Raw genomic sequence first — 26,594 nt, 5'->3', positions numbered from 1 at the left:
AGGAAGGAACTGAGTCTAAGTCTAAGAGATGGGAGATCAAGGGCACTGCCTGTTCTTCCTGGGGAACCCCACACCCAAGGAAGGGAGGAGAGCCGCGAGGGGATGGAGGGAGCCTGAGGCAGGCCCTGCCTACTTGATAATGCTGTCTGGTGTTTTTCCCAGTCCTATTAATGCCCATTTCTCTTGAGTCATTTTATTGAGGGGACATTGGCAGTTTTTGATTGTTATATAACACAAACGTATGGGACTAATGCCAACACTTCATCCTTATCAAAAGCCAAGTTGCATTATGGAACACTCGGCATAAAATGCAGCTTAGAAATGAGAGTGGAAGGAGGCTGTTGGAAGCACAGAAATACTGAGCAGTTTATTTAAAAATGGTGACAAAAGGAAAAACCTCATGGAATAGATGTGCAAAGACCTCAGAGGTGTCAGGAGCAACAGGTAATATGACAAACGAGAACAAATCTCTGACATAATATAATAGTTTTAATATATTGATAAGCTTATAAAAAGGCATGGACTACCTGTGGTGTTTCCAAACATAAATACTCGTTGAAGCTATAAAATAATTCAGGTTAATCTGTCTTTCCTGCACACTTGCTCTGCACAAGCCACTGCACCAGGTCACAGGTGATGCTGGCCCCACACTGAAGGAACTTTTAAAAACACACATATCGCATAGCTACAATCATAAACTAAAGACTAAATTGTGTTAACAACAGATTTGTCTTTTAAAATGCTGACTTTGTCTAAGCTGTAGCCTTTTGGACAAATCGGCTTTCTTTAATGTCTCCCAGCCCAAGGTCTTCCTATTGCCTGCACTTGGTAAGCATACAACAATATGCTGGCGGTGTGGGTGAACGAAACCAGGAGTTTCCCAGAAGTCTATGGGGATCCTCCTAGCAATCTAAACAGAGAACAGTGCAGGACGAAGCAGTGGGGGGAGATGCAGCAGAGCCAGAGACAGCAGGAGACAGGAAGACAGGGTGAGGAGTGGATGGAAGAGCAGAGTGGACTCATGGCTCATCGCAAGACCCCTTTTAAGCAAAGCAGCCAGAGATAAGAAGTCTTGTACACACAGGCCTAGCTTTAGACCACAGCCACAGCTGATGGCCTGACTCAAAGGCAATCTAATAGGCAGACCGGTGAGGAGTTCTGCTACCCAAGTGGCTAACAGACCCAGCAGGGTCTTCCTTCAGACACAGAGAGGGGTCGCTTGCAATCAGAGGCCCAGAAACCAGGTCTAGAGAGTTGAGGCAGAGAAGCAGAGCTGTGTAAAAGAGATCTCGGTTTCCCTCACAGGGCCCGTGTGGGACTGTTGAGGGGTTCTCTGTGTCCTTGTTATAATTAAATCCTAGCATCTGAATGAGCGCACGTGCATGCGTGCATGGACGTGTGTGCTAACCAGTACTTGGAGATGGGCAGGGGAAACATATTTAAGAAAAGAGTGAGCAAAGCAGAGGGGGCCTGAGGTGAAAGGAGCAGGAATGGAAATGTGAAGAGGAAAAGCAGCAAAGAGACGCTTGCTTTGCTATTCACGATGCTAACTTGGCCAGGATGCAATCTTTCCTCCTCTCTGAGGAATCCAGGAGAAAGAGACAGCAAGAATAGAGGCTAACGCTTTCTGAGGGATGAAAACATGAATCCTGGTGACCTGACCACAGTGACAGGAGTCTGCTGTTATTTTCAGAAGTCAGGCTCAAAAAGTGTTAGGAACGAGACGCTCTGGAAGGCTGTTAATGGGGCAAAATAAGAGGAATTTCTGAAAACAATGCTGGATATTTATATTCATGGGGTCTCCACTTAGAACCCAGGCTTACTCGCTCTTGGTTATAAAAGTAATACATGATAGAGAAAACCAAATAGTAGGTGACGGAGGGCAATTTGACTTTGGGTGATAGGTATACAACATAATCAAATGTCAAAATGATCTGGAGATGTGTTCTCTGAATCTATGTACTCTAGTTGATCAATGTCACCCTGTTAAAATTAACTGTCAAAATAAAATTTTTTAAAAAAGTAATACATGCTCACTGTTGAACATTTAGAAAATATAGAATGTACAAAAAATACATTGATATATGTATGTATGTATGTATGTATGTGTAATGCAGTAATCCCAAAACCCAGAAAAGTCAAGTCATTTGATAAAAGTTGGTCTGTTATGGAGGTTGTATTTGAACTTAAACTTGTACTCCTTATACGAAGGAGTTAAATTTTACCATAGATTCAATTAGCTTACACCAGTTAGCTTACTACCAAATGTAACTTTTGGACACGACAATTGACATGCACAGGTCATGAACCAGAATTCCAGGCTTTAAGTAAATGCAGAGCTGGTACATTCCCAGGTAAGGCTGACTTTGGTCAGTGCACTCTGGAATGTGTGGCCAATCTGAAGTGATCTGAGTGGTTCTGGATGAGTGGCCCCAGACAAATCCAGCTAAAGAAGCAGGCGATTTGATTTGAGGTATTGTGCTTGCTAAAATAATTTCTCCTGTACCAGAGGAACAAGCTGCTCTTTTATTTTATAATGAGGTTATTTTAGGGTGTGCCTTGTGAAAGCACTTGAAAAATCTTCAATATTATTATGAACTGTCAGGAGCACACACAATCAGAAGATTAGAGCTTGAGGAGTCTGGAGTGGACAGAGGGGGAGGGTAAGGCGGGACGCACAGCTCTGTCCCCAGCCTGCAGAGGAGGCAAATCTAATAGGCAGGCCTGTGAAGTACGGTGTTTCCAGATGGACCAGGAGCTTCCTGTTCTCTGAGCCAGGGATTCAGAATGCGGAGGGGATGCTGACTTCACCTCGTTTGCCCTGCTGCTTATTCTACTTGAGAAGCTCCGTGTGTCCAAAAAACCACTCCTTAGAAAAGCGTTTTAGGGTTAGTAGATGCTACAAACAAAAGGCTTTAACAAAGAGCTGTATTCACAATGAGCCAGGCATCCTCCTCGTCTCTCAGTCCAGATGCCCCAACAACTACCTAAGACCGAATGAAGCCTGCATTCATCCCAGCTTTCCTCTCTATCCCCAGAGCTTTATTCTTTTGCAAAAGAGCACACAACTGACTTTTTCATTTTGAAACTAAATAATTTCAAAGTATTTGTTGATCTAAGTTGCTGACCTAAAACAAGAACGGCTCTTAAAAAGCAGCTTGTACTTGCACCAAGGTCTCGAAGGAATCCCACCAGGTTTGTAAGTGATTACCATTCCCAAAGTATTGTGATACTAAAAAGAATAAGAGATGCATGTTTAAAGCTACTTATCACTGCTGCTTAAGCAACATAACCATCCATTTTCATGCTGTAAGCAACAAATAAGGGACAATGAGCATGACAAAATACCCTGAAAAAAATTGTCACGCAATATATATATATATCACTTATTAAATTTTATTGAATGAAATACAAATATTACAGCTTGAGATTTATATTAAAGTAATAGTAACTCTCAAGACCCAGAGAGAGACATAACAATAGTCAGATTCCTAAACATACCTGAACTAATTCTGCCTTTAACTCTTCTTTCTCCTCCTCGGAGAGCATGCTAGCGTAGTCAGCACTGGCTACTGCGTCGTCATCCCTCCCTTGCAATGGCTCCGTCTCCAGCAAACCTTCAGGCAAGAGCAAGACAGCGTAATGCAGTTTTTAAGCTGAATGAACAAATAAAACAAAAACCAACTCAGAGAAAGGAGACCAAAGAGATGGTTGCCTGAGGGGAGGGAAAAAGGGGTGGGTGGAAAAAGGAAAGGGGAATAGATTCAGTAATGTTGTGATAAGTTTGCTGGTGCGATCCCATTGTGAGGAATAAAAATGCCCAATCACTATATTGCATACCTGAAACTAAGAAAAAATAATATAACATTATATGCCAACTATACTTGAATAAAAAAAGTTTAAAGTACAATATAGGAAATATATAGTCAAGAATATTATAATAACTTGGTACGGTGCCAGGTGGGTGCTAGAATTATATATTAGGGGGTCACTTTGTAAATTATGTAATTGTCTAACCACTATGCTGTACACCTGAAACTAATATGTCAACTGTAATTGAAAAAGATTAAAAAATTTAAAAAATATTGTAAATGGATTTAGCCAACTTGTATTGTCGGTTTGAAGGACTAGATACATTGACACTCCTACTAAAAAAAAAAAACTAAAAAAGCAAAAACCCTAAAAATTTCAGGAAAAAAAATCTTTCTAAATGTGTCATGAGCTTCCAAGAAAGGAAACAATACTAAGAAGGCAAAAAAAATCTAAGTGACAGGGGGAAGGCAGAGATGTAAACAAAACACGCTTTCCTTAGTTTTCCATCTGCAACCAAGATGAAGTCCAGCTTCAGTTTGCACTGTCTCCTGGGGTCCAGGGGACAGAGCATAAACTCCAGGGCCACCCAAGGAGAGGAGTTTAAGGTGAGAGTGAGGTGAACTGGAAATAAATACCTCTGGTGCCCACAGGGACCCGCAAGGCAGACTCCCTGCCTAGACACTCAGCACTGAATGGACAGACTGAAAGATCCTCCCCTGAGAACTCATAGCCCTGAGTGGGACTGCATGTGCGCTTGCAACGTGAATGCCCGTTGGTGTGGTCCAAAGTAACCCCACGATAAGAATTCAAACTATTATCCCTTTATGCAGTTTGGATGTGGTGATATGCAGCTATGGAATCTGGAGCAGCTGCAGCTGTGAGGAAACACTGCAGACATATTAATCCTGGCAGAGGGAAACGAGTAGTGCCTGAGTCCTTTACGACATCACTGTGCCACAGACCAATCCGGCATAGTTCAACTCCTAACATGACATTTGAGAGCCATGCCTTATTATTAAAATAAATAAATAAATAAGTTTCCTAGTGGAGTCTTTTGGCATCTGGCCAACTCAAATGCCCAGGAAACAGCCCACTCATACATGGAAGCTTCATTTGTGACATGAGTTATGATAGAGCTGGCATTGATACATCTGTGTGGACAGAAAGGTTTGGTAATAAGTGGTCTTGGACCAAATAGCTATCCAAGTAGAAAAATAAAATTAAACACGTTTCCTATTCAAAAAAAATCAAACTATAAACATTATAGGAGACAATATAGTAATTTATATTTATGAACCTCTAGGTAGAAAGGGATTTTTTTGTGTGTGTGTGTGACAGAGACAGAGAGACACAGAGAGAAGGACAGATAGGGACAGACAGATAGGAAGGGAGAGAGATGAGAAGCATCATTTCTTTGTTGTGGCACCTTAGTTGCTCATTGATTGCTTTCTCATATGTGCCTTGACCAGGGGGCTACAGTAGACCAAGTGACCCCTTGCTTAAGCCAGCAACCTGGGGCTCAAGCTGGTGAACCTTGCTCAAACCAGATGAGCCCACACTCAAGCCGGCAACTTCGGGGTTTTGAACCTGAGTAGTCCGCGTCCCAGTCCGATGCTCTATCCACTGCACCACCACCGGGTCAGGTGGGAAGGGATTTCTTAAATAATACAAAAAAAGGGTAACTACAAAATAAAAGATGAATAAGATTAAAAATGTCTCTTCATCAAATACATTATGTAGAAAATAACTCCCAATAATCTGGGAACTATAAAAAAATTAGCTCCCAGATTATACTGGATCTCTACAAAACAATTTTTAAAATGTCAATAACCTGTTAGAAATATAGCCTAAAAGACCCAACAGATTCTTTGTAAGGAGAAATCACAAAAAAACAAGATCAACCTCACTGATGTTCATTAAACTAAACATTAAATCATTTCATATGCACTCGATTAACAAGAAGTTAATAGTCTGACATTATTGAAAGGTGGTCGCTGTGCAGAGGTTGGAAAGCCTCAACACTGATGGCAAGAATAGAAATAGCTAGATACAAATAACATGAAAAACAATGAACATTATCTAATAAAGTTGAACATTAAAACACCCTACAATCCAGCAATCCTATACCCATGTATGTACCTGAGACATTTATGCATGAACATCAGAGGTCATTAATAAGAACTTTCATGGTAGCAAAAAATTGTAAGTCTTGCACAAGTCCATAAACAGGACAACCCATGAGAATACTGTGGTGCCCTGGCCAGTTGGCTCAGTGATAGGGTGTCGGCCCGGTATACGAAAGTCCTGGATTCAAATTCTGGTGAGGGCACACAGGAGAAGTACCCATCTGCTTCTCCACCCCTTCCCCCTCTCACTTCTCTTACTCTCTCTCTTCTCCTCCCACAGCCATGGCTCATTTGGAGCGGGTGGCCCCAGGCTCTGAGAATGGCTCCATGGCCTCCACCTCAGGTGTTAAAAAGAGCTTAGTTGCTGAGAAACAAAGCATCACCCCAGATGGGCAGAGCATTGCCCCCTAGTGGGCTTGCTGGGTGGATCCTGGTCTGGGCACATATGGGAGTCTGTCTCTGCCTCCCCTCCTCTCACTGAATAAAAAAAAATGCTTATAAAAAAAGAGAGAATGCTGTGGTATATTTACACAAGGAAGGTTGGGCAACAGTGAAACGAGTGAACTACAACCACACACACTGCATGGATAAACTCGGAACAAGATACTGAGGGAAAAACACAAGTTGTAGACGCACACAAAGTATGTTTCCACTTATATGAAGTCCCGAAACCTGTAAAACTCAATAAAATATTGTTTAATAATAGATTTTAAAGCAAAGCAAAGCAATGATAAAACAATGGTTGGTGCTGAGCTGGGGGTGGGGATGAGGGAGATGGGAACGGGGGAGGGGGGACCTACAGGATATCCCTGTAGGGTTAATGGTAGCGCTCCATTTCTGGGACACTGAATTCCTGCGCAAGAGTATCTTCAGCATTTTAAATATATTTTGTAAATATTCTTTTGTATATTCAGTATTACTATTCAATACAATAATTAAAAATATTTTTTTTCCAAAAGTCAAAAGAGCAGGATTATCCTACAAAATCAGAGCATTCTAGTTAAAGACGGCCCAATTTGCAAAATTCTTTTTTTTTTAATTTTTTTTTTTTTTTTTTTTTGTATTTTTCTGAAGCTGGAAACGGGGAGAGACAGTCAGACAGACTCCCGCATGCGCCCGACCGGGATCCACCCGGCACGCCCACCAGGGGCGATGCTCTGCCCCTCCGGGGCGTCGCTGTGCCGCGACCAGAGCCACTCTAGCGCCTGGGGCAGAGGCCAAGGAGCCATCCCCAGCGCCCGGGCCATCTTTGCTCCAATGGAGCCTTGGCTGCGGGAGGGGAAGAGAGAGACAGAGAGGAAGGAGGGGGGGGGGAGGTGGAGAAGCAAATGGGCGCTTCTCCTATGTGCCCTGGCCGGGAATCGAACCCGGGTCCCCCGCACGCCAGGCCGACGCTCTACCGCTGAGCCAACCAGCCAGGGCTCCAATTTGCAAAATTCTTGTGAAGGTAGCCTCACTCTTGAGGCTATGGAACCCATATCTTCTTGTCTGAATCAACAGTGGACCATCAGCACTTGTATTATTACTGCTGAACCCTAACACACGTCAGTGAACACGGCATCTTGCTGACCCAACTTCATCATATCCCTGTCCCCTCTGTGTACTCCAGAGGCCAGTGTCCGTGCTCAGTAATGTTCTTTATCATGAATAACACCTGTTTCTTGTAGAAGACAGGAAAAAAGAATTATCTATTTTTAATTAAAAATCACAATTATTCATACCACCCAGAAATAATGATCCTTTCGGTCCGTCCATGCTGATACTTCTTCTATGCATATATGCATATTTTTATATATGCATTTACTGTTGTGAACTTGATTTATTTATTCATTCAATAGGGTAGCATGAAAATCCTTTATGTCTAAAACTATATATTTACATGTATATATTTCTGATGGTTGTTGTAATAATGCTGCTGGCCAAAGCCCAGCAGGTCCACACTGGATTTGGGCAGACGGTAGAAAAATTGCAGAGTCAGAAAAGCATTGGGCCATTTTGTTTAATAAAGTCTCACAACTGTGGACAAGCACACAGGTAGGGGAAACTGCCCCTCACAGTGGCGGGCAGGCCATCCATGCATCTGCAATCCCCTATCTCTAATCCCTCCTGAGCGCAAGCACCCATAGCCTTATATAGGCTACACACACGTGCCTCTGCTACGTGCTCACACACTAATCAAGCCAAGTGTTCGCAGCTGGTACACCAGTGAGCAAGCCTAACACAGCTGCCCAACTTGGTCTCATATGGTAATTTATCTTGATTATTGGGAACATCTCTTCGCCAAGTCATTAGACAAAATCTTGATGATCTCTTGTACATTGTACTAACTAAGAAAAGGCATGGTTTTGAAATCCACTGCCTAATTATTCACCAGAGAGGCTGGGCCAGTTTCATGTAAACAAGAGCAACCCAGGAGAACATCTCTAGACTCTCAGTACAACAATGTAAATAAGTTACTTAAAGAGGGAAAAACATGGTGGTCACTTATTTCTGCTAGTAAATATTTATGTTTACATGTGGCCAAAGTATTTTTAGTCAGTGTTCTAGGAGAAACATCTAAATCAGGAATCAGCAGCAATTCCAAGCACCCAAGGGCCCAGAAGGTAAGCTGCCCGGCACTGGGGGTAGGAAACAGTATGGTAGGAACCTTTTTGACACTCTGGTCTTCTCCCCAACTCAGCCTGCCCCCAGGACTTAAGAGATATTGCTCAAATTTAGCTGGTGTTCAAATTCGCAAACGTCCCCTCTCTTGACTGTGTGAGCAGACATGTGCCAGGAGAGAAAAGACAATAATAGTTCCAGGTACTTAGGTTTTTCAAGACATCGAACGTCTTTTGTATCTTCATACATTCTAGGAAGAAAATTTGAAATCCATCTTAAATGATCATACAGGAATTGGGAAACTTCTAGTGAATTTAGGATAAGATAGCCCCCCACATGCAGCAGGAAGCTTCTGCTTTTTTTTTTTTCTGAAGCTGGAAACGGGGAGAGACAGTCAGACAGACTCCCGCATGTGCCCGACCGGGATCCACCCGGCACGCCCACCAGGGGGCGATGCTCTGCCCCTCCGGGCCTCACTCTATCGCGACCAGAGCCACTCTAGCGCCTGGAGCAGAGGCCAAGGAGCCATCCCCAGCGCCCGGGCCATCTTTGCTCCAATGGAGCCTTGGCTGCGGGAGGGGAAGAGAGAGACAGAGAGGAAGGGAGGGGGAGGGGTGGAGAAGCAGATGGGCGCTTCTCCTGTGTGCCCTGGCCGGGAATTGAACCCAGGACTTCTGCACGCCAGGCCGACGCTCTACCACTGAGCCAACCAGCCAGGGGGAAGCTTCTGCTTTTCAGGGGGAAGATTACATAAACTTTATAAAGTGAGATATTATTTTTTTTGTCCTAAATTGTTTATTAGGCAAGATTTTTACAAACATGGCTTATATTAGCGGTCACGGTGGAGCTGGAGAGTATTGCGCCTTCTCCAGGCTGCACGGCAAGAGCCACCAATAGTGTGGTGGAACTTGTGGCCCTTCCCCAGGCCATGGCTCCTGCGGCCTGCAGAAGTCAGCCCTCGCGTCTCCCTGTGCTTGTGGACAGGTCTGGCGATCCACTGGGTGTCAGGATTCCTTCTGATAGCCTTAGGGAATGGATCAATGAGGATAACCTCAAAGAATCTGTATGTGGAATCTTCACCAACCCAGTAAGAATTCAGGACTCTCAGAGCCCCACAGTGGCGTCCAGCTCGCTCCTCGGCAACAGACTGAAAGCTCTGAGCGAACTTGAGCTGGCTGACACCATGGTGGACAGGCTTGCCATAGGTGGCGCCCTTAGGAACAGGGCGTTTGCGGCCATCACGGCGCACACGAATCCGATATATGATATAACCTTGCTTGGCCTTGTAGCCCAGCCTGCATATAAAGTGAGATATTCTGCACTGGCCTTCAGCTCTGATCTGTCACATGTCCTGCTCTTCAGATGTTATGAATCTTTCAAAGTCCCACTCCCAGACACCAGCCACTCGGGATATCTGTCAGGAGGTCTGGTTGCTAGCTAGTTCACATCTAATTAGACCAGTTACCTTCTGCATTCCCATCCTTAAAATTAAATGACAGTTCCCCATTTCCTTTTTTGCTTACATATCTACTTCCCTGCGACACCCCCTTCCAGGGGGAGTTCTCTGAGTGAAGTAGTTCAGCACAGGGGCCGTGTACACACAAACAGGGTGAAACCAAGGCCCGCTGCTCTCACCGGAATGGGCTCCACTCACTGCGCTAGGGAAGCAGAAACCAAATCAGGAGGTCGAAGGCTAATTCCAGAATCAGAGCAGGTGAAAAGAGGAGTTGGTTCAAAACGTGATTAACCAGCAAAAGTAAATGAGAACCAGGAAAATAAAAAAGCAAGTTGTAAGAGAAGCCAAGTGGCGGATGATAATAGGAGAATGGCAGCAAAATGAATATGAAATGACCTAGTTACCAGGGAAGCGGATATTAGACGAGATTAAAAACATGTTTTTAATAAAAATAACAGGCGAAACTGCTCAGGAAGCACAATTTTTAGCCGGCGCCGTACATTACAAGCAGGTGCAACACACTCATGAATTTGGTTCTCTTTTCCAAATGCTCAAGCCCTGCCCCGTTTGGCTGGTACAGAACAAAGGCCACTACGGTGGGTATGAGGAGGTCCTGCTTCAATGACATTGAAGCAGATACGTGAACAGTTTAATTTCCATACAAGCTATAGCAGCATATTGCCGAAACTGAGGGTATTAGTTTTCAAGAATATTAATTAGCTATACTCTCTTTTGCCTCCCCAAGAATGTCGTATTTTCCTAGCTGGTGTGAGACATCCATCTGTTGAGGAGGGCAGAGAAGCGAAAGAAACACAAAGAAGAAATTAATATTCAGATTTTTTGGCATTTGAAATTGGACTTGCCAGGAAGAGAGACAGCCTTGCAAAATAAGCAGTTTTCTTAGAAGGGAATGTCGTCCGAACTTGATTTCCCTCTTTGTGTACCAAAAGCCAACCCTAGCACACCCAGTTATGGAAGTTCTTCTTAGGTACACAGTGCACCAGCACTGACCCAGGATGGACGTGCCTGCTGTCCTATCACCAGGGGACAGTGGGACGAGAGAAGGGAGACAGGAGAGAGAAGCTGGGAGATGTGTGTCCAATCCTTCCCTTTGGCCTGGACCCTAAAAGAGGAATCTGTGAGATTCTGTCCACCTCGGCAGACCGGCCATCTACCTGCCTCCACTCTGCTTTGTGCCCTGGGAGACTGATGTAAGGATTATGGTACGATTCCCTGACCCTTCTGCTGCCTTTCTGCACTGGCCAGTGATGGGCCCCAGGGGGACACAAGGGGCAGAACAGAGGGGCGGGCCATGTTCACCTCATGCGGCCTCCCTCCCTGCCAGGCTGCACTGTGCACATCAGTCTTCCACTTCCAAAGGCCACAGCAACTATTAGGAAGCCCTCTTCTATAGCTCAGCTCCTGTCAAGTTCAAGAACGCGACCCTCTCACCTCTGGCCGGGGTCTGTACTGACTTCCTGCTGCTATGGTTCTGAGGCGCTTCCACATCCCCTCCTGGTTTCTCTTAACTCTCCCATCTTTCTAATAGGCCCTTCATTGAGCTCTCTTGAATCAGGCACCCTTTTTTTTTTTTTTTTTGTAATTTTGTATTTTTCTGAAGCTGGAAACGGGGAGAGACAGTCAGACTCCCGCATGCGCCCGACCGGGATCCACCCGGCACGCCCACCAGGGGCGACGCTCTGCCTACCAGGGGGCGATGCTCTGCCCCTCCAGGGTGTCGCTCTGCCGCGACCAGAGCCACTCTAGTGCCTGGGGCAGAGGCCAAAGAGCCATCCCCAGCGCCCGGGCCATCTTTGCTCCAATGGAGCCTTGGCTGCGGGAGGGGAAGAGAGAGACAGAGAGACAGAGAGGAAGGAGGGGGGGGGGTGGAGAAGCAAATGGGCGCTTCTCCTATGTGCCCTGGCCGGGAATCGAACCCGGGTTCCCCCACACGCCAGGCCAACGCTCTACCGCTGAGCCAACCGGCCAGGGCCAGGCACCCCTTTGGAGAATGCCATCCATCTGTTTCTGCCCTGGTCTCTGACTGCTACAGGAAGGCTGCCCCAATTTTCTTGTTGAATTCTAGAAAAAAATATTTTTTCAGGCTATTCTCCACCCAACCGGAGCACGGCCACGTGCCTGTAAACCGGGCAGGTGCTGAGTGGTTGCAAAGACCGGTCCCTGATGTTAGCTCCCCACCTGACACCTCTGTAGCCAGTGCACTTGCATGGGACCCAGGACTTCCCACAGTGCTCAGGAGGTTGGTGACCCTGCAGCAGACGTGGGGGCTACGGGCTCTGGCCAGAGGTCTGATTAGAGCTGGTGGAGAAACTCTCCCACCAAAGAGAGCCAAAGTGAGGCTGAATCAGCTTGGAAGGGCTGTTGGGCCCAAACTCAGCAGAAGAAGACAAGATCAGGAGTCCAGTCCACAGAAATGTCAGCATCCAAAGATCTCACAGTCCCAGCTGCCCCAAGAGCCAGCGGAGAATACAAGGCTACGGGGGCCCTTCCTGCTTCCATCTGCCAGATCTGGCCTTGGCCAGGGCGAGGGGAAGCAGAAGCTGGCAAAGGAGACGTCTGAGCTCGGGGGTACTTTTACTGAGAAAATAGATCTTATTTGAAGGAGTTTTAAAAATTATTGCATTGGAATGGACTAAACCTATATTTTCCCCACTAAGCAAAGCCCAAGGGCCCATAGCCAGATCGGGTACATGTTTTAAGAAAACGGAGCGCATGTGCGTACACAAAGATGTTCGTGTAAACAAGCTCTGCAGTCCCGCAATAGGAGCAAATCGCGCTTGAAGACAGCCATTTTGCTTTCATATATAAGCAATGCAACATATAGCTCTGTTTTGATAAGGTGACAAATATCCGCAGGTCTGACTCTAATGCAGGAATTGTGCTTCTTCACCGACCAGGTGACATCTTTTGTCACCGTTTTTGGAGGCAGGTCTGTCTTAGAGTACTTGTCATGCTACCATTTTCCTGCTTTCGCTAGGCCTACAATTGGCCAGTGACGACTCAGTTAAGTCCTCTCTGCGGAGCTAGATGACACAACCAACTGAACCAGAGTCAACTGAGAAGTCACTGGGGCTGGTCCCAGCTTCGCAGCCAAGGACCTTCTCTCGTGGGACCCGGGTTCAGGGTCTGGCTCAGTCAAAAGTTGTTGGGCTCTGACTTAGACCAGTCTGACTTCAAAGCTTATACCCTTCCCTGTCTTATAACTATTTGAAGAATGGCAAACAAAAAATGGTTGGGAAGTACAAATCAAAAAGTGACTTTTGGATCAAAGTGCCTCCTTCCGCTTTGAAACAAAATCACCCATTGGCACACACACTTTTAGTGCATCCTGTCAAGCACTCCAGCGGCTTAGGCCATGGCCTCATGCACACGGTTGAAACAGTGCGGGCGGGCACCTGTGAGTTACAGTGGTTCCAAACTGTGCTTTCAGATGAATGCCACATTCTTCACGGTGGGACAATATATGAAAGTTACAGAATTTCTTTTAAATAGCAAAATAATCTTCCATGTATGTGTAAAAGAACTATATTTAAAAATTAACAAATAAATCCATCTGTATAACCAAACAAAGAAAAGCATACATTTTTAAAAAGAGTACAAAATTATCCCAGGACTTCATAAAAGAGAGGATGCAATAAAGTAGCTTCAATGAAAATTTATCATGTTTTAAATAATAAATGTAAGGTTGTAATATTTATTACCTAATTATATTTTCTTCATGATGCTTCGTAAAAATAACCTCACGCAAACAGAAAATTTCAGACAATCTCCATTTATTCCTCAAAGGGAAAACTATTGAGCTAATCTCATTAACGCTGGATTTATCTTTAAGTGCACAAATATTTTATACATGTTAATTCCAGGAAGGTGGAAATTAAAGATATAAAACAAATTTCTTTATTAAAATCCTTTCTACACATTTACTAAACCTACCACAAAAACTTAAATATTATTTCTCATGGACCTCTATTATTGAACTGCTTTTCATTTGTTTATCAGTAACTTATATCTAGTCTATTATTGGATACATGCAAATTGATAGGGCTTTAATGTGTTTTTCCCTGTTGTCCTGGTGTTTTTGCAGAAGCTTCAAGTGCTAAGAACAAATGGTAGGAGCTTACCGCTCGTGTATCCTTGAGCCAAGGCTTGAACCCTAATGCATGACACACTGGAAGATTTGAAAATGGGTTCTGACAGGGCTGAGGGTCACCTACCTCCAGCCTTTGAGAGTGGGGTAAAGAGTGAAGTAGGTAGAAAGAGCAATGGAAGACATTTGCATATTCAGATAAGAAATAATTAAAGACGAATCGTAATCCCAGCTCCCAGAGGTCACCATTATAAAACCTTCATGTACGTCTCTCCAGATCTTTTCCTGTGTATTGCACACATATTTGTTTTCACTTCACGTCTCTGAAATTGGGATGCCTCTTGCAACCGATAGTGTCTTACAATGAATTGACAGCATTTTTCTTTCTTATAGTAGTGTATAAAACAATGGCTATCTTAAAATCTTTGGCACTGTAGCTTTAAAATATCTATTATATAAATATATTTAAAAATTAATATATATATAACATATGTATATATTTAGATATATCTATATAAATAAGATCACATCACACTGTAACTTGATCTTTTCTTTTCAAATTTCTCCATTCATCTTTTTTTCACCTCATCTGAAGCCAGACGATACCGAAGGTCTCCAACTGATTTCATAATGTTTCTTCCCAGAAACACATTAGGCAGGTGGCATCACGATAAAGGATTTCAGATGTTACCCAGCTTGCGAGCAACAAGTTAGTCTGCCACAGTTTCGTGCTTGCTGCCAGAAGACCCAAGACTCTTGGCACAGCTAGCAGCATGCACATCACATCACATCACATCACATCACATTCAGGTTCCCTTTGCCACTAAGCTCCGCGGAAGGGTAATATGGAGGGATCTAGATGGGATATGCTCACACAGTGGGATTCATCACAGCTGAAGAAACCCACGCTCAGGGCATCTGATTGCTTTTTTTTTTTTTTTTTTTTTTTTTTTTTCATTTTTCTGAAGCTGGAAACAGGGAGAGACAGTCAGACAGACTCCCGCATGCGCCCGACCGGGATCCACCCGGCACGCCCACCAGGGGCGGTGCTCTGCCCCCCAAAACGCGATGCTCTGCGCATCCTGGGCGTCGCCATATTGCGACCAGAGCCACTCTAGCGCCTGAGGCAGAGGCCACAGAGCCATGCCCAGCGCCCGGGCCATCTCTGCTCCAATGGAGCCTTGGCTGCGGGAGGGGAAGAGAGAGACAGAGAGGAAAGCGCGGCGGAGGGGTGGAGAAGCAAATGGGCGCTTCTCCTGTGTGCCCTGGCCAGGAATCGAACCCGGGTCCTCCGCACGCTAGGCCGACGCTCTACCGCTGAGCCAACCGGCCAGGGCCTCTGATTGCTTTTAATAGGTAGGAAGCACACCTGCCTGACCTTTATCCTGGGGGGAGACATCATCATTATTGTACTGGACAGTAAGCAAACCTAACTTCTTCTCCAGAGATTGACACTATTTTCCAAGGCTGTTCCCTATAAACATCTTTGAAAGGATCTTCCAGAAAAAAGGCTGTCAGTGTCTCTGCATGCAAAATGGGGAAAAAATGCAAGAGATCATCTTTTTTTTTTTAAGAGTCATCTTCTATAGGTGGTTTCTCATTTTGCAAATGAAGAAACAATAGCTCAAAATGTAAAATAACTTACCCAACCTCACATGGTTAGTAAGTGATGGACTTAAGCGCTGAATGTTAAGTCTATTACATTTCAGAGATCATGTTTTTTCAACGTGACCACAATTCTCCTGCGGAGATTGAACAGGAACTAAAATGTCTCTTTATCCCACCCCAGAAAACCCTCTCCTCAGCAAGGCTGAGGCTTACTGAGGGTCAAGATCTGTAACTTTAAGATCTGTAGCCTCTCCACTGTTGAGCATCCTAAAGAGTTCAGGATCGGCTCACATCCCTAAACCCTCTCAAATAGGAATTGCTCAACTAATGTTTGATGAGTTAATCCCTTAGGATAGAAAATCAAACTATCAATTTTTTCATTATCTGTTATATTTGTCTAACCTTTATACCCCTTTTAATTTTCATTGGTGTGCCAATAGTATAGATTTTATCATTACACACTCATACTGAAATCTTAGCTAAATTTTGTCTCGTTGATTGCAATCTCCCCACCACCCAGCCTACACAACACTCAAATCAATATTTTGAACACATTACTTTCATCATGTCAAAACTCAGTTCAAAAACATTCAATGGATGGAATTGCTTCCAGCCTTTTTTTTTTTTTTTTTTTTTTCAGAGACAGAGAGAGAGAGTCAGAGAGAGGGATAGACAGGAACAGACAGGTAGGAACAGAGAGAGAGATAAGAAGCATCAATCATCAGTTTTTCGTTGTGACACCTTAGTTGATCATTGATTGCTTTCTCATATGTGCCTTGACTGTAGGGCTACAGCTGACCGAGTAACCTCTTACTCAAGCCAGCGACCTTGGGTTCAAACTGGTGAGCTTTGCTCAAACCAGATGAACCCACGCTCAAGCTGGCGACCTCAGGGTCTTGAACCTGGGTCCTCTGCATCCCAGTCCGACACTCTTTCCACTGCGCCACCACCTGGTCAGGCCCAGCCTAAATCATTATATAAGCATACAAGCGATGATTCCAGTTAGCCTGCCTAGGATTTTCCCACCGAGCCTTGAAACCAGCCAGGTTGCCATATGCAGTGTCCCTCAGTCACGGTCTATTCAATCCCATGCTTTTGTACCCTTTCATCACGCCCCAAAGCCTCTCACCTCTTTCTCCCCAGTCTCCCTTCTAAGAATCCTACCAGGTTGCCAACAATACTAGAATAATAAATAACATGTTGTGTGCCTTAAATTGATCTAAAGTGTTGACTTTTTTGCTTTCTATCCATATTACTATATATTATTCCTAAATACTATATATAGTATGAGCTACATGATGACTTGCATTATATATTGCATTAAGGCAAATACTATAAACTATTGCAATTATAGTTAAATAATTTTATTAAAAAAAATTTCAGACACTCTCCTGTAGAAGTTTCTTGTCCTTCTTAAAACATGAATACATGAGTCACCAGTCACCACTATTAATAGCATTGTTTTCTAAAGCTTTGGTTTCATTTAAATATGCAGCTAAAAAAAGAACTCATATCTGTAATACTCAACTTGAGTGTGTACTAATCAGGTGAATAAAGAAAAACTTTACACTTTTTACTAAGTATTTCATCAGAAGCTGCTTCTGAGGTTGTAGTAGGTTAGATTAATTTTTTATAATTAAATAACTAAAATCTTATAATCCACATTTCAGCTTTTTAAAAAAAGTTATGCTGTTTAGGTGACAATCCAAATATATGCCAATTAAAATTTACTTTAATGTCTACTGAAAAATTTGTGAGTGGCTCAAACCCAACTTTTGGCTAATGAAGGAAGTGACATGCTATGAGATAGAGATCAACAAATATATCTCATTCACATATATGATCAAAGTGACTGTCTTCTGACTCCAAGATAAGAATTTAGATTTGATAAATTCTTAAGTTCATTGTGCATTGCTGAAGTCACCAATATTCACTAGAATACTATAGATAGCAGAAAATATATGGTACCCAATAGTTAAAACCTGTACCATGTGGCCATTAGAAAGATCAAATCAATTAGGGATGCACAAAACCCTAAATTACCATTTCTGTGGCTAAGGTCTGACCAGAACTCTTATTCAGCCCCAGAAATAATAATCCTAGAGAGCCTGAACAGGCCCCAAGTACCCAAGACTTACCTGGTTTCATGCCCAACCCATGGCTCTAGGGTGCTCCTGAAGGCTTTGACAGCTGTAGGAATTTAGGGTGATGGCTAAGACCTGCTTGTCTGAACGCTAGGGTGGCACTGCTCAGGGCTATGGGAGTGGCTTGCTTCATGACATCAATTTACAGGGCTAACTATAGACACTACCATTGCATTAATATACGGCTTTGATTACTGTGTGAGACCAGCTGGCCATTCAGGCTGGCTTCCCCAGATTGGTTGCATATTGGTGAGAGATTATATTCTAAACTATCATACATGAAACTTCAGTTCATATCATTTTCTGCGGTTTGTTAGGTCCAGAAATGTTATTTCACCTGTTCATACTGCAGTGATTTGTTCTTAGATGACAGTTTCCACTAACAAATCTCCTGGGAGACTGACTTGCCAAGGAGACCAAATATATTATAACATATTCTATGCTTTTTGCATCCTCAGAATAAAATCTACCTGAGCAACCAAATGAAGAGCAAAAAGATTATTGGTAAGTACTGGGAAGACTAAAGGGTGTCAGATGACTTCAAGATTACTATAGACCTTATATTGCATTTTAACTGCATGATCCATTGTCTTTATCCTTTAGATCAGTGGTCCCCAAACCCCAAGCCACGGACCAGTACCAGTCCATGGGCCATTTGGTACCAGTCCACAGAGAAAAGAATAAATAACTTACATTATTTCCGTTTTATTTATATTTAAGTCTGAACAATGTTTTATTTTTTTTAAATGACCAGATTCCCTCTGTTACATCTGTCTAAGACTCACTCTTGATGCTTGTCTAGGTCACATGATACATTTATTCGTCCCACCCTAAAGGCCGGTCCGAGAAAATATTTTCTGACATTAAACCGGTCTGTGGCCCAAAAAAGGTTGGGAACCACTGCTTTAGATTATAAGGTGTTTTATTCAATTTTAATACTAGTTGCTCAATAAATAAGTTGGGAATAATTTAATTAGTTATCATGACCTTACATATGTAATATTTAAATGCTTATAAATATTATATACTCAGTCAATGGAGCATCTCCATTCTGAAGTATTGAAGATAAAATAACTAAGACTTAAACCCATGCAATGGCCATTGAAAGAAACAGCAAGTAATATGTGACAGAGAAGAGAAAATCAGCACACATCAGTATATCAGCTATACTGGTCACAGCACTTCTTTAGTGTTGCTGCTTCTGGTCCCTTCAAGGACTATAGTAAGCCAGGAGCTACTTTCATTCAATCTTTACATTCTCAGATAAAACAAATACTAAGCCTCTATTTTCTTGGAAAGGCTACAAGTAAGTAAAGTGAGAAAGGTTAAGATGAATTAGGATCTTCACGACATGAAGGGTGGCCCTAGAATGTTAATTGCTTTTGATAATAAAAGACACCTACAGCAGGATCTCATGCCACATCCTGATAAGTTGAAAACTAATGTACACCTGGGGCTCTCTGTGATAGAAAGGTGTCTCTTCATGTCACCAGGACAGAGCTGTACTACACTGTCCAACCTCCATGTTAAATCATGTTGTTTAGAATGTATCATCGATAAAGGAAAACTTTAGTTAACTGTTAATACTGCAGAAAAATTTTTTTAATTGTTTTAAAAGTAGGGCAAGGGAACAAGTATAGAAGACGTAGGTTTTTTGGAATGAAAGCCAGAAATAGAGAAGCTTAAGTTCCTTACAGATAAACGTGTTCCTCCAGGGGCTGCTTCCGAGCTTCACGGCAGTGGGACCCACTTCAATCACAACCAAACAATTAGCTGCTCAGACCTGAGCTTTTATTCTGTACAGGAGGTCACATGACTTGATCTTCACCAATGGCTTCTGCTAATTATGAGCATTTCAGTGACTACACTCAAAACCACAGAGGTCAATTTTGAATGGAAAGATGTAAAATATTTACCACAAATCTCCTCAACTTGAAATAGAAGATTTTAGGTATCTGGCATATTCTTTCCATTTCAAATCACTATCTGCAACTCTTAAAAGGTACAGTTTGACACACATACAAAATAGATGCACACTGGATAAAACAGCCACTCAGATCAAAACAACGTAAGAACAAAGACATAAAAACATGGCGGCCACAAATTTGTGAATAACCCCCCCCCCCAAACAAATAGTTATGAAAAACCAAAAATAGTTCATGTTCCTGGTGGATGGACTCTAGGAATTTCCTTTTCTGAATAAACACCCACATAGCATGAGAAAAAATAAAACTATTACAGGAATGTGTACAGACAAACCAAAAATAGGTAGACTATTTTAACCCTTAACGCATTGCTTTTCCTGCATCCCCCCCCTCATGTCACACACCCCCACATATATTCAAATTTAGCTCTCCTGGAACTTGGAAAAGGAAGCCAAATATGATAAAAGATAAACCACAGAATTTAACATCTAGCCTTAGATTTTTTTGTGTTTAGCAAGAAGGGAGACAGTCTCATTTATATTACTAAGAAAACTCCAAATTAATAAATTCAAATTTATTAACAAAAGGTAACACTGTTTTAAGCCAAAAGTAATCCCTTCTGTTTCTCTCCTCCCCCCTTCTCTTTCTTAAACACAGAAATAGATTTGAGAACTAGATTTTGCATTCGTTCATTTGGTGAGCTGTCCTGAGATACCCAAGCTACAGCCCAGAACTCGGACCAGTTTCTACCTCCTCCATCACCCCGAGGGAGTGAGATAGACACAGCTGTGTCTGCAGTCAGCTCTACTGGACAGACTATGTTCCCATCCTCAGTCATTTCTTGGGCTTTATAAAATGCTGGCCCATCCCTTAGGGCAAGTTCAGGAAAATCATAAAGCCATTCTTTTTGCAATAGAAGCCATCCACTATGAACTTGAAGCAGGACAAAATACCTCCAAGGCATATTTAAAGAACAGGGTAGATAGTACAAAAGACTTCTTCAGGCAGGCCTGAACTCTTTAAAGTTTTCAAGTCCTTACATAACATCTTTTTGATACTGCCGCCAGACTCAGAGGCCTGATCCTTTAAAGAGCGTTGAGGAGAGGTATAAACAATCTTCCCTTTACTTTAAGGAATCAGTTCAGTCACATTCGTATTCTCCAGTTCCGCTTATCAGATCTTTAGTATTTCACATAACTGGTATTGACAATGTCCAGGAGAAAATGTGTGTTTCTGAATTGTTATATGTTCAGCAAAAATAAAATATGCGAGAATTAGAGAAGTTTAAGATAAATCATACACAAGAAAATGCAATAAACAAAACTTGAAAAGACAACCTACTAGTAATAAAGGAAATACAAATTAAAATCACAAAGATATATACCATTTTTTCATCTAAGAAAGAAACAAAAATGTAGAAGTTGGATGATAGCCTGTGTTAGCAATATTGTAGAGAAATAGGTTCTTTAAAGTATTGCTGGCTTCTGGACAATGAGTCAATCTAGAGACTGAGCTGGTCATCCCACGCTTGAGAATCAATCATATAGAATAAAAGAATACAACCTAAGGAGATAAGTTGTATATATTACTGTAGGATTTTTGACAGTGGTAGAAAACTATCAAAACCTGGATGTCCATCAGTAGGGGAGCAAATGAAACAAGTTCAGTGCTTGTTCAGTACCCACTGTACTATATTTGAGTTATTAAAAATAATGACCAGGCCCTGACCGGTTGGCTCAGTGGTAGAGCGTCGGCCTGGCGTGCGGAAGTCCCGGGTTCAATTCCCGGCCAGGGCACACAGGAGAGGCGCCCATCTGCTTCCTCACCCCTCCCCCTCTCCTTCCTCTCTGTCTCTTTCTTCCCCTCCCACAGCAGAGGCTCCATTGGAGCAAAAGATGGCCTGGGCGCTGGGGATGGCTCCTTGGCCTCTGCCCCAGGCGCTAAAGTGGCTCTGGTCGCAACAGAGCAACGCACCGGATGGGCAGAGCATCGCCCCCTGGTGGGTGTGCCGGGTGGATCCCAGTCAGGGGCATGTGGGAGTCTGTCTGACTGCCTCCCCATTTCCAGCTTCAGAAAAAAAAAAAAAATGACCAGAGGGTATGGTCATTGTATATATGTCAAATGTGAAAAACAAGTTGCTGACTAGTGTTTGCACATAATCCATTTAGGGAGAGTTATAGAAATTGTTGGGAAAGGAAGCCTCGTGCATGCAGCCTTTGGACCCCCACTTCACCAAATGAGAATGGCTCTTTGGAATGTAACCTTTCCTACAGAGATACAGAGCCTTACAGCCTGTGCCCAGCTTACCACCTTCTGAGGGAATTTCCCTGTCTCAGGCTCAGTATGGGCTCTTTTGTTCTGCATAAGTATGGGGTTCCAATACCCTCAGGCACATCCCCAGATAGACTTGGAGAAGGGCTGAAGTCCTTCCCTTAACTGTTGATAGTGGTAGAAAGGAGAGGGGTGTACACTGGCCAACTGCCCCATCAGCTGCAAGTAAAGTAGGGGAGACTTGCCACCAGAGACTGATGCACACTATTGAAGTCGATCTTGCTCTGTTCTTTCTCTATGTAAGTAAAGGGCTGTGCCATCCAGGATTTGACTGTGTTTTCCTTTGTGACTCTAATACCAAGATGCAACAGACAGCAGTGTTTGGATTCCTCCCCTGGGACTGATACACAGTGTTCTGCTCTCTTGGGGTTGATGACCAATACACAGTGCTCTGCCTAACAAAAATATCTAATATGTGAATGGGAATGTCCATGTGTTTGTACGAGCACTGAGAAAAGTGAGGAAAGATACATACCCAATTGTAAACGCTGGTTACTGAAAAAGGGTGAGACCGGATAAAGAAAAGAAGGTTAATTCTATTTGGCATACTTCCGTAATACTTGCTGGTTACAATAAACATGTGCAAAGGACTGAATCTTTGTGACTCCACCCCCACATTCCTATGTTACAATCATAATCTTCAATGTGATGCTATTAGGAGGTGGGGTCTTTGGGAGGTGATTAGGTCATGAGGCTGTAGCTGTCATGAATGGGATTAGTGCCCTTATAAAAGAAGCCCCAGCCTGACCTGTGGTGGCGCAGTGGATAAAGTGTCGACCTGGAAATGCTGAGGTCGCCGGTTCGAAACCCTGGGCTTGCCTGGTCAAGGCACATATGGGAGTTGATGCTTCCAGCTCCTCCCCCCTTCTTTCTTTCTGTCTCTCCTCTCTCTCTGTCTCTCCCTCTCCTCTCTAAAATGAATAAATAAAAAATAAAGAAAAAATTTATTAAAAGAAGCCCCAGAGAGCACTTGTACCCCTTCCAACATTGGAAGACACAGCACAAAGATGGCCGTCTATGAACCTGTAATAAGAAGTCACCAGCAGCTAATGGAGTATCCCACATTTGCAGAACCACATTTAAAAATTAAGTCAAATTATTGAGAAATTGTGTACAAATTTGTCTCTATATTCTAAAAATATTCCTAATATAATATTTTGGATGAAAATTTTTTTTCCAAGAAAATATATACTTAAATCTGTTGCTAGTCAATTTTCAAAACCTTTTTAACTAATGACTGAAATAAAGAATCATTTGTTTTTAAATAAAAGATCAAACTACCTTGAGAATTTATTGATAAAATTTATGGCATGCTAAACATAGAAGCAGGAAGAGGCCCAAGTTCTCTTTTAAAATCCTTCCTTGTTAGTAAATAAAACTAAAAAAATCCAAATCTGCAAATGAGATGACGGAAAGAAGGGGTTTAATAGTAAACATAGGTTTCCCATCTAAGTACTAACCAGGCCCGACCCTGCTTAGCTTCCAAGATCAGACGAGATTGGGCGCGTTCAGGGTGGTATGGTCGTAGACAGTAATCATAGGTTTTAAAAATGTATGTTCTGAACCTGGCCAGTTGGTTCAGTTGTAGAGCCTCAGCGTAGCGTGTGGAAGTCCCAGGTTCAATTCCCGGTCAGGGCACACAAGACAAGAGAAGTGCCCATTTGCTTCTCCACCCCTCCCCCTCTCACTTTTCTCTCTCTCTCTCTCTCTCTCTCTCTCTTTCTCTCTCTCTTTCTTCCTCTCCTGCAGTCATGGCTCAATTGGAATGACTTGGCCTTGGGCCCTGAAGATGGCTCCATGGCCTTCACCTCAGGCACAAAGAAGAGCTCATTTGCTGAGCAATGGAGCAACACCCCAGATGGGCAGAGCATCACCCCCTAGTGGGCTTTCTGGGTGGATCTCAGTCGGGGTGCATGCAGGAGTCTGCCTCTGCATTCCCTCCTCTCACTGAAAAAAATAAGTAGATAAATAAATAAAATAAAATTGTATTTTCCTTTTTAAAAAGTGTCAGAAGTTGAACACAGACTAGCAACAGTAGAACACAGCAGTGACTGCTGGCTCTCTCATTTGTCCCAGGGAACCCTGCCCAGCCAGCTTTCTGGTGACCCACCTACAGGGAGACTTCACTTAACAATGGAACAATGTGGAAATGTAGTAGAATCTGAGCTTTAAAAACTGCCCAGTGACTCCAAAGTGTTTGTATGCATTGTCATTTAAAAAACGTTATCAACATCTGACTTCCAATATTTTGTAATATCAGTACTCAACTATATTTAAGACAAGATAAACTTAAATATCCTTTTATTCCTTTCGAGTTTCATTTGACTTGAAATAATACTCTATATGCAGAATTTAACAAGTGACCTTTTCTTGGTGTCACGCAAATATCAGCAATTATTTAATAAGTCATACAAATCTATTAAAAAATTTTAGGCAGCATTATTGGTAAAGATTAAAAATCAGCAAAATCCAGTCTTAGATCCTATAATCCACAGTGCAATAGTGAGAACTGCTTATTTAAAATTTTTAAATCCTTTAGTTTCTCTTTATAATCAAGGAAAAGTCCTCTTTCACCAGAACTGGAGTTAGTTTCATAGCCGTGTCCAGATTCTAGGGGCTCTTTGTCTCCTTTGGTGCCATGTGAGGTCAGCAATATTAGAATGTTAACAAGGTTTAACACATTCTTCTTCCTCAGCCTGAAGGAAAACCAGCCTTGTCCTTTATGATATGACTCTTTAGCTGCATGGGTCTCGCAGCCCATTGACATTTTGAGGATTCTCTGTTATGTTCTTGCATTGCAGGATGTTTAGTAGTACACATGGCCTCTAAAGGCAACATGCCATTTGTACCCTAACTTCCAGTGTGACTATTAAAAATGTTTCCAAACATTGTCCAATGTTACCTATAGGACAAAAACGATGCCCAGTTGAGAACCATTGATAAAGCTCTGCTCTGGTAGAAACAGCGCCACAGCCACAATTACGGCTCTGGTACAAGCTGACACCTGTGTTCACAATGCGTGAGGCACTAGGCCAGGAGTTTTATGTGCATTAATTCCTACAGAAAGGTATCATTCTTCCTACTTTATAGATGAGAAAGTTGGTGTTCACGAAGAGAAAGTGGCAATCGGGGTTCCCTTGCTTTTCTATATTCAGGTGATCTGTCACCTCAGTGTGTCCCTGGACCTCCCAGTTTGGAACCTGGTCATGTGTTTGTAAACAGATTCTCCTTTCCCCATGCATGGAAGCACGGGTGTTAAGGATACAATTGGAGCAGCCACTGCAAGAACATAGAGACAGAAAGTAAAGGAGGGGAACTTGGTAATTTTCCCATCTCCCATGAATAGGTGAAGAATCATTTCACCCTGCCAGTATAGGTGTTCAATACTCCCCAAGGCAGCTGGCAACACAGCAGGTACAGAAGACTCAAATTGCCTACAGGCTTTAAAGCACTGGAAGAGCCTCATGGTGGCTGAGAGCCTTCTGAGTTGCCCCTGCTCTAACCAGGATCCCCTGGAAATGACCCACAGATCTATCCCTGAAGGCAGAGAGACCTTGGGCTCCTCCGCTCAGAGAGCCAGAGTTCAAGATTACACTCAAGTAGTCCGAGAGCCAGGGTCTTAACTCGAAGCCCAGGGTATATAGTTCTAGTTCCTGGGAGGGCTCTGACAGTGCTGACCTTCTAGCCTCTGCCTCTTTCATTGGAGCCTCAGCCTCACTCAGAGTCCCCCAGGTTAACTAATCACCTTGACCAGAGGCGCTGGCCCAGCCGTCCATATGTGGACTCCAAAAGTGAGCTGCTGTTCACCACACCCTGTTGCCACGTCCCTACCTCCTTTCATTTCCCTTTCTCTGGAGTCACTAGTGACTCTGCTGTTTTAGGTACTGGACATTCCAATGTCTTTTTAAAAACCCTTTGAAAATAGATGATGCAACCCCTCGCCTCTGAGGTTTAGTGAGCTTCAACTCCCTTTGGATTCTTCCACTTCTAATAGGTACACTTGTGCTTGCTTAGTTCTTGTCGCTCATCTGAATCTTAAGCACTTAAATGAAAGGAAGAGCAAGCAACTTGGCGAGTGGCTTTGATCTTTTGGGGTCCATCTTATGTGAGAGGCACTCTTGTCCCTGAAGTGTGACCTAACGTCAAGAAAATATGAAATTAGATGTTATTTTAAAAAATAGCAAGTTTTCACTTGCTTGTACTTTATTTCACTTGATTAGTAATTTAATTATATTCTACTTCGCTTTTTAAAAAGAATCCTTTCAACTACTCCGCCTCTTGAGAATTCTGAACCTTATACTTTTCCACTTGAAAAAGTCTTGACTTGGGGCCTCATAGGGAGAAAGAGGGGAGTGTCTCCTGCTCCCAGGGACTAGTGTTTCTCTAAAATCCTCCCTGGTAGAAAAGAACTCAAAATGGACATGAAAATGAGCTGTCAGAAAAGAGGGAAAGTGGCCCTGGCCGGTTGGCTCAGCGGTACAG

General features: G+C 43.0%; 2 protein-coding genes across 8 annotated transcripts in view; both read right to left on the bottom strand.

The window, feature by feature from the left end:
* The window catches only part of TPD52L1 (TPD52 like 1), an 87,685-nt gene that overhangs the window by 31,220 nt on the left and 29,871 nt on the right, over positions 1-26,594 (bottom strand). For 5 of the 7 annotated variants that reach the window (XM_066248153.1, XM_066248156.1, XM_066248155.1 and 2 more), the window contains exon 2: positions 3,502-3,617. In XM_066248153.1, the coding sequence (XP_066104250.1) occupies positions 3,502-3,617 (116 nt within the window). Of the gene's footprint in view, positions 1-3,501; positions 3,618-17,850; positions 17,964-26,054; positions 26,249-26,594 lie in introns of those variants that run through there. The other 2 variants (XM_066248157.1, XM_066248154.1) reach the window with 2 other exon arrangements.
* Positions 9,329-14,290, bottom strand: LOC136316412 (large ribosomal subunit protein eL15). The gene is made up of 2 exons (XM_066248457.1): positions 14,232-14,290; positions 9,329-9,835 (listed from the first exon to the last, which is right to left on the bottom strand). Exons 1-2 carry the CDS (start codon positions 14,288-14,290, stop codon positions 9,370-9,372), a joined length of 525 nt encoding a protein of 174 aa, XP_066104554.1. The 3' UTR covers positions 9,329-9,369.

Source organism: Saccopteryx bilineata, chromosome 12, assembly GCF_036850765.1.
Source record: "Saccopteryx bilineata isolate mSacBil1 chromosome 12, mSacBil1_pri_phased_curated, whole genome shotgun sequence".
Lineage (NCBI taxonomy): Eukaryota > Metazoa > Chordata > Mammalia > Chiroptera > Emballonuridae > Saccopteryx > Saccopteryx bilineata.
The sequence above is the reverse complement of the archived record's forward strand: the minus strand, read 5'-3'. Positions and strand labels throughout refer to the sequence as shown.

Coding starts and splice junctions, on each gene's coding strand:
- LOC136316412 (XM_066248457.1), bottom strand. CDS start 14,290: ATGTCTTCCATTGCTCTTTCTACCTACTTCACTCTTTACCCCACTCTC. Junction 9,836..14,231: donor CCCACTCTCAAAGGCTGGAG/GTAGGTGACCCT, acceptor CTTTATATGCAG/GCTGGGCTACAAGGCCAAGC.